The sequence below is a fragment of the Monosiga brevicollis genome, genomic scaffold (assembly GCF_000002865.3).
Source record: "Monosiga brevicollis MX1 MONBRscaffold_2 genomic scaffold, whole genome shotgun sequence".
Lineage (NCBI taxonomy): Eukaryota > Choanoflagellata > Craspedida > Salpingoecidae > Monosiga > Monosiga brevicollis.
Window position 1 is genome coordinate 2,657,534 of NW_001865039.1, and position 11,838 is coordinate 2,669,371.

Below are 11,838 nucleotides of genomic sequence, written 5' to 3' on the forward strand. Positions count from 1 at the left end.
CCGGAAAGGGNGGGGAAGGGGGAAGGGGAAGGGGGGGGAGGGCACGGGGGCGGTCCGCATCACTTACGCGCAGGGCTTTCAAGAACTCGTCAAAAGACAGAGATCCATCCTTGTTGGCATCAAAACGGTCAAAAACCTCTTGGTATTCCTGCAGCCCTTGCCGGTACCACGTGAGCAAGACGCACAGGTGCAAGAAGCGAGAGGTGGAAGCCAGCACAGGAGGCTGCGGGCACTCGACGAACCACGTCCGAGTCGAGGTACACGCCATAATCATGCAGACCCTTGGAAAACTCCTCAAAGCTCAGTTGGTTGTTACCCTGATTTGGGAAGAGTAAGTACGATATTCAGTGGCGATTTGGCCCAACAACGATGCCCATCGGCAAGGGGGAAGCGACGCACATCATCATCAAAGATCTTAAAGGTGCGGCCAAGGCCCTTGATACCGGCGGCGCCTCGAGCCAGACATTGCAAGCGCAGCTTCTCCAACGGATCCTATTGATATGGGGTTGATTCGGGCATGCATGAGAGCATGGCACGCGTACGCATGTATGGTGCATGTGACAATTGGTGAAGATCATACGGTGGCCTGACGCAGCTTGGTCTGCATGTCGCGCTTCATAGCGGCTTCGTGCCGAGCTGTGGCTGACATCTTGGCGAGGAAATAGGCGAGAAAGGATTCGCGTCTAGAATGCGACCAAGAATTTGTCAAAGTCAAGCACACAACAAGATGTGCGCTTGCAAAACCAAACGCGAGAATGCTTTGAACAATGCGCAAGACCACCCTAGTCTTGGACACGCGCCTGGTCCCCAGACACTGCCACATCCGCGACAGGCAGTCGTACCTCGAAGAAGAAGAAGAAGGAAATCTTTCCGATCAAAAATTTCCCAAAAATGAAAATTTGGTGTTGTGCTTTGACAACAAGCATCAGCGTAAGAACAGCTGGTAACGGGTTTGTCAGACAATCGGAGGTTCTCGTTCACTTTCTTGATGGCCAGTATCATGACGGGCTCAGGCACAGCCAAGGCACTGCCGTTTAAGAACTCTGCCTTTCAGGTGTGTGTGTGTGTGCGCGAGCGGGGAGAGGGGTGTTGTGCGGGAAAAGGCTCAGCTGCGTGAGTGGGATGTGGCTTGCACTTGTTTGTTGTATTTGCCACGGTCAACAATCGTGTGACTCAGACCCTAAAAAACATGCAAAAATGCAAACAGAGCAAGCTGTCGACGGGGGCTCTGAAGAAGGTGCGCACACTCAAGTCTGTATTGCAGCACGACCGAGGCCTCAACTATCCGACAGGCGCACCCACCTGTAAGTCCACGCTGACACATTTTTGATTACACGGACACATGCACAGTTGCGGACCCAGGCGCACACACTCACGGTCCCTGTGCTCAGACGAAAACGTGCGAGTCCCAATCAACCTCAAGCCCTTGGTCAAGTACTGTGATCTCACTGGTCTCTTGGTACGTTGAGTATCCTGCTCATGCGGTACTCGCGCCCTTGGCGTGAAAGTGTGTGAACCAACCTGCTCGGCCACCTCTACTTGCTTTGGCGGGGTGGGGGGTTGGCTTGTCGAGATGGGAAGCATGCTAATGATGCTGAATGCTCTCGGATGCCTTGAACCACTTCTACATTTGTGATGGGGATGCAGGCCAAGTATACCGATCCACGAACTCGGTTACATTTCTATTCAAAGGAGGAGTACCACATTATTACCCAGCTGTCGCGCGCAGCCGTACACGAGCTCTTGGAGCTACGCGGCGCCTCCACGCAACATGTTCAGACTCTCTAAGCCCGTGCTGGCCATCGGGCGTTTTTGTGTGGGAGTGGAGCGACCGGAACTGCATGGTCAGCTGGCCGGTGGTACGGGGGCAGTACCGCTTCTTCGCGCAATTTGCGCAAATAGAAGACAGCCGTGGTCCATGCAACCACATCGTCATCGATCGCCCCCTGCCACGCGCCGGTTCACGTAGTGAGGGACCCGGGCCTGCATTTGTATAATCAGGCCAAGTGTGATGGAACGTGTGTCTGTGTTCAGTGTCAGGCTCGTACCTGTGCAGAGGCCCTTTTCGCGATGGCTGAGCCATGGAAATTGAATTCCCTTGAGCTACAGTCATTTTTGCTACGGTGCGAGTACACGCTTGCCGGAGCCCTTGGAGCTTGACTGTGTGTCGCTTGTGGCTGCAGCTGTCCTAGAATGGCACTGCGGCGTCCTTGCGGTTGGACTAGCGGCTGCCCCGCTGAGAAACGCCGCAAGGGCTCTGGACAAGGCACGTTGTTGTTGCTTGCCTCAACACTGCTCGTTTGGGCCTCAACTCCATCATCAACCTCATCAGCCACCCCCTGGCAAAAACGCCACACCGCCAAAGCCTATGGAGTTTTTGATGGTCCAGGGCGATTGCCGCAGCAGTGAGCCATGCGGCGAATCAGGACGCGCTTGTACTCTTATGTACCTCACGCCTCGGCATCATCTCATGGGGGGAGAGGAGCAAGGAGCTCACGCGATGTATGCGATGTGCTGCTCCTTCACGCAGACCCAGACGCTGTTGCATCTCTGACACTGTCAAGCGTTGAAAAGCCTGGACCGAGTAGTGTTGGAGTAATATCGTGTACTTGCTGAGGCGCAGAGTCTGCAGAAAGTCCCTATCCGGTGGACATGCGAATGCGTGGTAGTTGCGACACAAGAATTGGGTTGTGATAAGGAGGAGCGCTTACGCAGCAGGGCGGCCAGCGAAGGGTTCATTCCAATACTCTACCTGATGTCACTCGAGTGCTCGAGGCGCACCTGGCGCCACTCGATAAATCTAACTCACGAGGAGGGCAGATGTTAGGCAGAAGGTAGCAGCCAAGTTCTGCGACTTTGCGGTCTTCCCATCCATCCAAAAAAAAAAAAAAAAGAGAGAAAGAAAAGGTCTTTCTTAGAGGCAGAGTAGCTCGCACCGGAGAGATCGACCCTGATCGCGTTTGAGCACTTCGTGTTGTTGCCGCTGCCGCCTTGCCATGATGGTCAGCCGTTCAAAAGCTTCTGCAGTCAGTTGATGTTTGGACCGGTGCTTGGGGTGTGCGGCATCGTGAGCTTTGACCGGTGAATGTGCGAGCGAGCATCCAGCCAAAGTTGGCGCGTTAAGCAAGCGCGTGCAGGGCAGCTGTGCCAGTTGTGGGGCACTAGGCATGTGCCTGCGCCGAGCGCTGTCAGAATCTCTTGGCTCGCTTGCGGCTGGTCGCTGCTGCCGACGATGGGGGGGTTTGTAGATGGCCTATACATGAAGAACTCGTGCATGGGTGCATCTACATTTGACAGTCCAAACCGGCCCAGCGCTCAAAGCAAGCCATCCATTCCTACCAATCGCTGTGCCATCCTGCCACCGTCCTGCCACCACTGCCGCCTTCAAATTGTTGATGTCCCACAGCTGAATCTGTCGACAAATCCTTCGCGCCAAAAAATAATCTGACATGTACGGAGAGAGTGAAGAGCAAGAACACGTTGATACACGTTTTCAAGTTCCTCACACACACACCCACACAGAGCTCCATCACAAGCAGCCGTTTTTTTTTTTTTTTTTTCCTGGATCAGGATGGCAGAGACCTTTGGGCGCTGATGATCTACGATCTGGGCGACGGGGTGAGTGTAAGCATGCGAATGATAACATAGCTGTGCTTGCCTGACCGCCTGTAAGCGTTCAACATGATCAAACAGACCAGCCTCAGGTGCCGCCTCCACGTCCCAGAGGACGTGGTTGCTGATACGGGTCTGTGCCAGCGCTTGCGCCTGGCTGGCTGGTCCATCGGGGTGGATTTTGCCAGCGCCGATTGGATCTGTCTCCCCTCTGAATATGAGGCGCACCCCCGAGTATCTGTCTCCTCTCAAGCCAAGCCAAAGGGCTGCACGCCGTTTGTACCTCTGACCCTGGTTCGAGCACTTCTGGCCCGCAAGTCTGTTGCCGCGCTGAGCGCGTGTCTCAATGGCCCCCAGAAGCTTCAGCAGGGCCGTTTCGCCAATCTGGCTCGGAGCATGGCCCTTTCATTGGCTTCCGTGGAAGAATGTCAACCTCTTGATGCCCTACCGGACCAATGGTCCGCCATTATGGTGCACGAAACCGTTTCCTCGGCCGACAAGGCGGCATTGCAACAGCTTCTACCACTGCTTGCTCAAACCAAGACCATCACCTGGGTTCAAGAACCCGAGCAGGCCACCCTCGTGATCCTTGGCCCCAACACGCCAGCTGAGACGCGCCGCGTACACCAGCGCAACTCGCACTGCCAGTTGGCAACTGTGCGCTTTGTCGTTGCGTATGCGTTGGGCTGGGCACGTGAATCCGACCTCGACTCACCCCATTTTCATCCCGTGGGCAATCTTGACACAATGGGTCCCATCAACACCGCTACTTCATCTGCCTCCAGTGTCAATGCATCAGCAAGCACTCCTGTGGCTCCTGGGCTGCGCTCGCATCAGGCTACTTTGGCTCCACGCCCTCGATCCCCAGAGCCCAGCACTGGGAGTCTAGAATCGCAATCGCAATCGCAATCGCAATCGCAATCGCAATCGCAGTCGCAGTCGCAGTCGCAGTCGCAGTCAGAGACAGGGGAGCATGCTGCCAAGGTTTGTTCCTGGTGCTAAAAAGCTCCATCATTTCTTTGTATCGTATCTGCCCCAATGTCCTCATGACGCTTGTGCAGGTGGCACATCGTTCGCCTCTAGAATCGCCGTTGCGACTATCGCCCCGGCGCCGCACACACAAGGCCTTGGGTGCGTTGTTTGCGCCATGGGTCCATGCCTCCTAATGTTCTCGAGCACAGTCTCGTCACTGTGGTGGAGGAGCCCGTGCGACTCTTACTTCCCAACGAGCTTTTTTGATTCCTTCCTAATTTTTGTATGTTTTGTCATGCGGTTGGGCAACTTGCCACGACGCGTAGAAGCCATGGGCCCTTTGTCTCCCCACGTCATGCCTGAAAATGCGTTTTCGCGGCTGCGTGCCTTGGCTGTGGATGAGACCTTGCCTAAAGTGAAGGCAGATCTCCTCAAATTGGTTTCCAACACCGTATTGCCGGATGACACTGATGATCCCCTTCGCTGCGTCGATGCATTTTGCTCGTTGGGCACAACACACCATGTTCTTCCACCCTCACACGTGGGCACTTTGTTGGTAAGACAACCCGCTGACCCATCTTTCCGGCCACTGTGTCGTGTGCCTCTCTCGTACCCCGTTCCACTGCGTGTCATGGCCAGATATTGCCGGAGCTGCTCGTCTGAATGTGATTCTGATCAGCAGTCTATCCTCATATTGAGCGCTAAATGATATGTGTCCCAATAGCGCATGCTCAAGTACTTGGATCAGAGTGATGAGCGAACCGGGCCTTGGGCTGCTGCTATCCTCGCCGCACAAGTCGGCCACTGTGAACGGTTGGTTGTGTTGTTGGCGTCGTGCTGGGTGGATGCTCATCTCAAAGCTTCGGGCCTTCTTGAGCTTACTGTGTGAATGCAATTGCTGTTGATGCTTTTCTCCTCAGCAACCAACTTGCAGGCTGGGAAACCAGCTTTTTCAACGAGCAGCGCTCCCCGTCGGAGCTCACTACCTCCAACATGATGCGCGACTACGAAGATTGTTTGCTACTGGCGCTGGAGCAGGAACTGGGAGGCGAGCCATTGATAGACTATTGTCTCGCGCTTGGCGAAGCCGTCATCTCCAGGACACAGACGACTCTATCAGAATTCAGTCACAAATTCAAGATGGCCATCATCGATCAAGTGTGTGATCTTTCCCGAGGCTTGGACGCTCGTTTGCAGTCTTTTGCTTTTCCACTGGGAGCAGTGTGTCTTACCTGTTCTGTTGTTGATGACGTGCTTCAGACTATAGATGCGGCCTTGGGCGCAGATTTGGCTCGACTGCGTCGTCTTCAACGGGCACTCACACTCATGCTCCTTCGTCAACCAGCATCCCAGGTTCAGCACTTGGCCATGGAGCTGTGGCTGAAGATCGAGCTCGAGTCCAATGCCACACCAAAAGGTCGCGCTGCATGGTTGCGACTTTTACATACAAGTTGCGCACCACTGCAATTTGTTTTGAGTCGTCTGTGGCTAGACCATGCCTGTGTCTGCACCACGAAAAACACACCCCACCAGCAAAACTTTGTTCAGCAGGTATGATCGATGCTGCTCCGCAATCTTCCAAGCCAGCCAGCCAGCCATACGTCCCTCTAATGGCTATTGCGGCTCGCTTCTTCAGATTCACCTCGACGAATGGTATTCATACTATGCTCTCTTGTCGCCACGGGAGGTACGTCATGACTTGTCTTGCAATGGCGCGCCATTATGCGCAGGCTGCCTCAGCGTCTTTTCATGTTGTTTGAACTTTTTCAAAAAAAAATTGCAGACTCGGGCTTCCATTGGCACCGGACCGGGATCAGTGATTGGGGTGCGTTTGACTTTTGCAACACATCGTTCATCGTTTCGTTGAAATTGCGCAAGAGGACCGGCCACTTGGCTCATTCTTTGTTTGATGTCTTGTCTTTTTCCTCTTTTCGTAGACGATGCGGCAGACATGGACAACGCTGGCTCGTGCGGCCTTGCAGCTGGGCTTGTCCAAGGCACTGTCCGTGAAGAAGGCATGCAAGCATATGCGGGAGCGCGACACGCCATGGATGAAGAGCTTTGAGCCCGACCTGCTGTTGTTGGATAAAATGGCCTCGGTCATTGTGCTGAGGACAGATCGGGGCAACACCGCTTCTGGCGATCAAGCTACTCCGCACAGAAAGCCTGCAGCCGCTCGTGCCCTCTGAATTGCTCGTGTGTTCACGTAATGCACGTGTAATGTCATGTTCCCACTTAACGGAATCCTAATATAATTGAGAAGATTATGGATTGCCATGCTTCGCCTCGATCGTTGTCGCAGACTCACGTTTCGAAGGCAGAGAACTAGCTTTGTGGATGCCCTGGTCGGGCAGAATTTGTTCCACACAAGCTCACGCAAACAATTAACTACACACATCAAGGCCCACTCTATGCCCTTTGACAAAAAAAATTGAGTGCCAAGACATGAAGACACTTAAAGAACACGGTTGACTCACAAGTCATTCATGGCGCTGCCCAGATCAGCATCAAAGTCCATGTCGTCGTCATCTTCGTCGTCGTCCTCGTCGTCGTCCTCGTCGTCTTCTTCTTCTTCTTGATCTTCGCCGTCATCAAGGTCTTCCTCATCCTCCTCAGCATCTCCCTCATGATGGCCAGTGTGCACACTGGCGAGCGCACTGGCTCGCGATGTGCCTGTAGAGCGGTGTGATTGGGTTTGCTCAGCGGATAACACCGGGTTTCCACTCGTGGTCGCGCGATTTGATCCAGTCAACTGCGAGGCAGATATTGAGGTTTTAGCAAGGCTGCTGCCTGTCCCGCCAAGCAAAGGTGTTTCATCCAGAGCAGCTGGCGGCGGAGCCGAATCGGAATCCTCTCCCAGCACGGCCAGCAAGGCGGCATGGTTGAGCTTGCTTGACTTCTTGGAGGCTTGCTTTTCCTACAGCGACAACGTAGCAGTTGAGTGTGTGCCTGGAAGATCAAGCACGGGACACCAGGTTTGTGCAACTCCATGGCACGGCCCGACTCTTTGTTTACTAAAGCAGCGGTCACGTACAATCGCCTTGGGGCGCTCTTGTAAGAAAGCATTACCCGGACGAGCTTGAGGTTGCTTGGTCCGCTTACGCTGTAATATTTTTCCATGGCAACAAATCATGCATGACCTGTGAGCCAATTTTCTAGCAAATGGCCAGAGCACCTGGTGCTGTCTTGCGCGTGACATTTGCATCCTATCACATACCCGTTTGGCCGGCTTATCGCCCTCTTGTCGCCGCTGTTCTTGACGAGCCAAGAATTCTTTATGCTCCTAGCAGACAGAAGCACAGGTTTGTAACGACATGCCACGAGGTGGGTTTGGCACCATGAGCCCAGCACCTGGCCACGACTTTAGCAGGCCACAACCCAAAGCAGGAGTGGATCGGCGGTATACATCCTTTCACGTACAGCGTGCCAATGCTCACGCTTCACTGCGGCTTCATCCGGGGTCAGCAGAAGCTGAAATTGTAAACCGAGAGCAGGGTTCCCAAAAGCGCACCGATGAGAAGCTGAAGCCATTGAAGACTTGCCGGTAGATGGCCGAAAGCCGAACAAAAACCAAAAAAGCAAGAGCAAATAAACAATAGTTGAAAGAAATCCAGCCCTGCATCATGACGTACATCGCCCAGTTCATCCTCGTCAAGGTCGGATAGGTCCTCCCGTCCTTCTGGGGGATGCCAAGTAGTGTCGATGGTTGCGGCCACACCTGCCCCATCAATGGGCTGAAGAGCCGAGCTGTCTAGAGATTGGCCTTGGTTGGGAACGGGCACGAGCGCGCCGGATGACGCCGGCGCCGCCTCGTGATCCAAAGCTTCAAAGTCTTCACGCCGAGACAGGTCTTCTGACTCCTGGACAACCTCATCAGTAATCTCCCGTTGACGTTTGAGTTGTGCTGCCCGAAACGCTGGAGGTTCAGCCTCACCACCCAGCTCAATGGTCTGAAACTGCTCAGGCGTGAGTTTGGACGATTCGGTGTTTCCGAAATCTTCCAATCTATTATTCATGCATTTTGGTGAGGCAAACATGACCTGGCAAGCCAAGAAAAGACCTCCTGATTACACAGACACCGGGCAAAAATTCGGGCATGATCCGCCACCGGACTGTCTGCTGAAGCCTGTCTTGGCTCACGTCGCTGGTTTCCCCAGGCCATTATTGGGCAGGACTACGTACCGAGCGCGCACAGTCTGAATGCCCACATGGACGGCCTGTTGCACATCCTGGAGGTTACGCTGGAACCCATGCATACGTGCAGCCAAGAGCAAGGCTGCACCACAGACACCGGAAGGGCGGCGCCCAACATGAATCCAATCTCGCTTCATTCGCGACACAATGCGCAGGGCAGTTTTGGAGACCTGCGATTGCAGAGCGCAGAGCGCAGATCGAGTACAGCGAGTGGATGGGTGAGCGTGATGAGGCTGCAGTGACCAACAGTGCCACTACATGTAAGCCTTACCTCATGCGTGAGTTCTCCAAAGCGCATATGGTGTGCAAAGCGGGGAATGTAGAGAACAGGATCTAAGGCCCAGCCCAAACGAAGATGAGCAAGGGTACCGGGCATCACCCAGGCCGGAACGATGAGAAATGGGGCAAGGCACCCACCGACAACAGGCAGTGAGGTGAGCAGCTTGTTGCACAGCTGCATGTATGTGGCTGCTAGTTTGTAGACGTTCACCTGTGGCACGCCCGGGTGCGCGGGACCCGGTTGAGATTAGATGGACAGGACGTCGGTTACAGCAACAAGAAAAAAAAAGGTGGGCTCACGTGAGCAAGACACAATGTGCCAATCAAAAACGGAGTTCGTACCCGCAGTTGGTCTGAGAAATCGAGCAGCATATGCGATGTTTTTTGTTGCCGGCACACGATGTAGAGGCAAGCCGCCACAACATGTTCCTTGGGCCGGCCTTGCGTAAAGCGATGCTCCACCGCTTGCTTGTAGTAATTGACAGCCATATCAATATGGTGCGAGTTCATTTGCATCTTGTTGGCCAGTTGCTGAATCAAGGCACGACCTATGGTAGAAACGTATGTGTGTGCAAATGTCGCTGAGCGTGCTGACGTCGACGAGGGTGAAGCAGGTTGCGAGACGCCCGGAATCCATCGTACCGTTTGCAATCGTAGTTTGACGCGAGTCACGATAGCCGCCGTAAGCACCCGAATTGAAGGCACCCCGCCCTATTATGAGCGTTGAATTTGAATTGGGAGCAAAAGGTTAGCGATAGGGGTGTGCACAAGGCGGGCATGGGGCGAAAAGGTGCAAGGTCAGCCTACCATCAGCGTCTACAAAACGCTCAACGACGCCTCGATCCTCGGTGAAGGTTACCTATCACAATTGGGCGAGGGAATCCGGCAAGCAGGCACATGAACTCGCTGGGCATCAGCAGCCCGAGAGCAGATCGTCGCCAGGAGAGCGAGCGGGCTGCGGCAACAAACCTCTGAGACAATGAGGTTGTCCTCGATGATGGCGCCACATACAGTACAAGTGGTGGTACCACGAGATTCGTCTTCCTCCACGCTCGAGCTCCCACAGCTGTGGCAGGTGGGCGGCATGGCGGCGGTCTACAGGCCAGCCACCGCTCACGTTGTGCTCAGAGGGACACGCGGGTGGTGACGAGTTGAGAGAAAAAAAAGAGAGAGAGAGAGAGAGAGAGAGAGAGAGAGAGAGAGAGAGAGAGAGAGAGAGAGAGAGAGAGAGGGAGTGTGTGTGAGAGAGAGAGAGTTTAAGAGAGAGTTTGAGAGAGAGTTTGAGAAAGAGTTTGAGAGTTTGAGAGAGAGTCTGAGAGAGAGTTTGGAGTGAGAGAGAGAGAGAGAGAGAGAGAGAGAGAGAGAGAGAGAGAGAGAGTTCAAGTAACGGTTACACGAACAACGAGATCATTTTGTGGATGTGAGACGGCAATTGGAGCTGCCGATACCGCTACTTTTGGGTCCAAAGCCAGGGTTGGGTTTGGGGATTGTGGGTGCTGCTTGAGCCAAAGCAGGATGGGATTGACAACGCGAGCGGCTACGAAGGCGGACGTGCCTACGATCATTGAGTTGATCACGCTTCTGGCTTCGTACGAGAAGGAGGAACATCAGGTGAAAATCACTCCTGAGCAGCTGGTGCGCGACGGATTTGAGGAGCCGCGTCGCTTTCATTGTACCCTGGCCGAGGTTGATGGGCAGGTTGTGGGCTACGCGCTCTACTTCTTCATCTATTCGTGCGTGCCTTGAGTTGGCAGTCGATCATCATGCCGCCTTCCGTCAACGTCGTCCCCTGGGGTGCGCTTGAACTCATCCATCCGGCCTCTCGCGCTGCTCATGCAGGACTTGGGAGGGTCTATCCCTGTATCTGGAAGGTATGACCCTGCATTCGATTGACGGGGGCAAGAGGGGTTGCAGGGCACACCGCGCCAAAGGTATTTCACACCTTGCCTTTTATTAGACTTGTTTATTCGCAAGGAGGCGCGGGGCCAAGGTGCAGGAATGGCGTTGGTGCGCGCTGTGGCCGATTTTGCGCGCGCACACGACTGCAGGTTGGTATTGACCGGCCACTGTCGGCAGGGTCACTGTCGGCAGGGTCACTGTCGGCAGGGCCACTGCACATACGCATCTATGCTCCCTGTCTTTTGGAGATGGTCCACAACCTGATCCATCCTCCGCGTGTTGCTTCGCCGCCCGCTGCAACTCGAATGTGCAGCCGTTTGCAATGGCAGGTCATTGACTGGAACCAAAGCTCCATCGACTTTTATGTGCACCGCCTGGGCGCTCGTGAACGAACGGAGACCAATGATGCCAAATGGCTGAACATGATCATGGACCGGGCCGCCATTGCCAAGTTTCTTGAAAGCTAAAGCCTTTCTTGTACAGTAATTGATTTCCCAAGCTTCCTTGATCCCTACAATTAGCCATCACAACCGCCGAGCCAGACACAGCGAAAGACACACGCGCCAAGACGCACCGTCCAGTCCCCCCACTCCCCCATCCTGCGCTTCTTCACGCAGAGTGGTCGGTAGTGTGTGTGTGTGTGTGTGTGTGGATGCGAAGGAGTTATCCGAATTGTCATCATCTTCATCCCCTTGTGCTTTTGTGTGTGTGTGTGTGTGTGTGTGTGTGTGTGTGTGTGTGTGTGTGTGTGTGTGTGTGTGTGTGTGTGTGTGTGTGTGTGTGGAGCTTCAGTTTTCATTTGGTGAACTGGTATTGCCGAGTTGCTGGCTCACCTTGGTGAAAGGAACAGAGCGGGGGCGGGGGTGGGGGGGGGGGGAAAAT

General features: G+C 54.3%; 4 protein-coding genes across 4 annotated transcripts in view; 2 read left to right on the top strand and 2 right to left on the bottom strand.

Moving 5' to 3' along the window:
• MONBRDRAFT_13937 (uncharacterized protein) overlaps positions 1 to 649 on the bottom strand; it is a gene marked incomplete at both ends in the record, with an annotated part of 1,109 nt that extends 460 nt beyond the window's left edge. The window contains 4 exons of the mRNA XM_001742772.1: positions 46 to 136; positions 234 to 317; positions 400 to 492; positions 581 to 649. Of these exons, the coding sequence (XP_001742824.1) occupies positions 46 to 136; positions 234 to 317; positions 400 to 492; positions 581 to 649 (337 nt within the window). The remainder of the gene's footprint in view (positions 1 to 45; positions 137 to 233; positions 318 to 399; positions 493 to 580) is intronic.
• A 118-nt stretch (positions 650 to 767) lies between these two features.
• Positions 768 to 1,788, top strand: MONBRDRAFT_22438 (uncharacterized protein; the record flags this gene model as incomplete). The annotated part of the gene is made up of 5 exons (XM_001742325.1): positions 768 to 930; positions 1,014 to 1,054; positions 1,178 to 1,304; positions 1,392 to 1,459; positions 1,648 to 1,788. 5 exons carry the CDS (start codon positions 768 to 770, stop codon positions 1,786 to 1,788), a joined length of 540 nt encoding a protein of 179 aa, XP_001742377.1.
• Positions 1,789 to 3,681: 1,893 nt separating this feature from the next.
• Positions 3,682 to 6,773, top strand: MONBRDRAFT_22439 (uncharacterized protein; the record flags this gene model as incomplete). The annotated part of the gene is made up of 10 exons (XM_001742326.1): positions 3,682 to 4,596; positions 4,674 to 4,743; positions 4,911 to 5,140; positions 5,309 to 5,397; positions 5,505 to 5,742; positions 5,845 to 6,001; positions 6,077 to 6,135; positions 6,221 to 6,271; positions 6,368 to 6,409; positions 6,522 to 6,773. The coding sequence occupies 10 exons, from the start codon at positions 3,682 to 3,684 to the stop codon at positions 6,771 to 6,773; spliced, it is 2,103 nt and encodes a 700-aa protein (XP_001742378.1).
• A 1,722-nt stretch (positions 6,774 to 8,495) lies between these two features.
• MONBRDRAFT_19306 (uncharacterized protein) lies at positions 8,496 to 10,208 on the bottom strand (the record flags this gene model as incomplete). The annotated part of the gene is made up of 8 exons (XM_001742773.1): positions 10,027 to 10,208; positions 9,865 to 9,916; positions 9,700 to 9,768; positions 9,400 to 9,605; positions 9,196 to 9,268; positions 9,050 to 9,111; positions 8,767 to 8,948; positions 8,496 to 8,589 (listed from the first exon to the last, which is right to left on the bottom strand). Coding segments are annotated over exons 1-8 (855 nt in total), but the record flags the coding sequence as incomplete, so codon positions are not given.
• Positions 10,209 to 11,838: the final 1,630 nt, after the last annotated feature.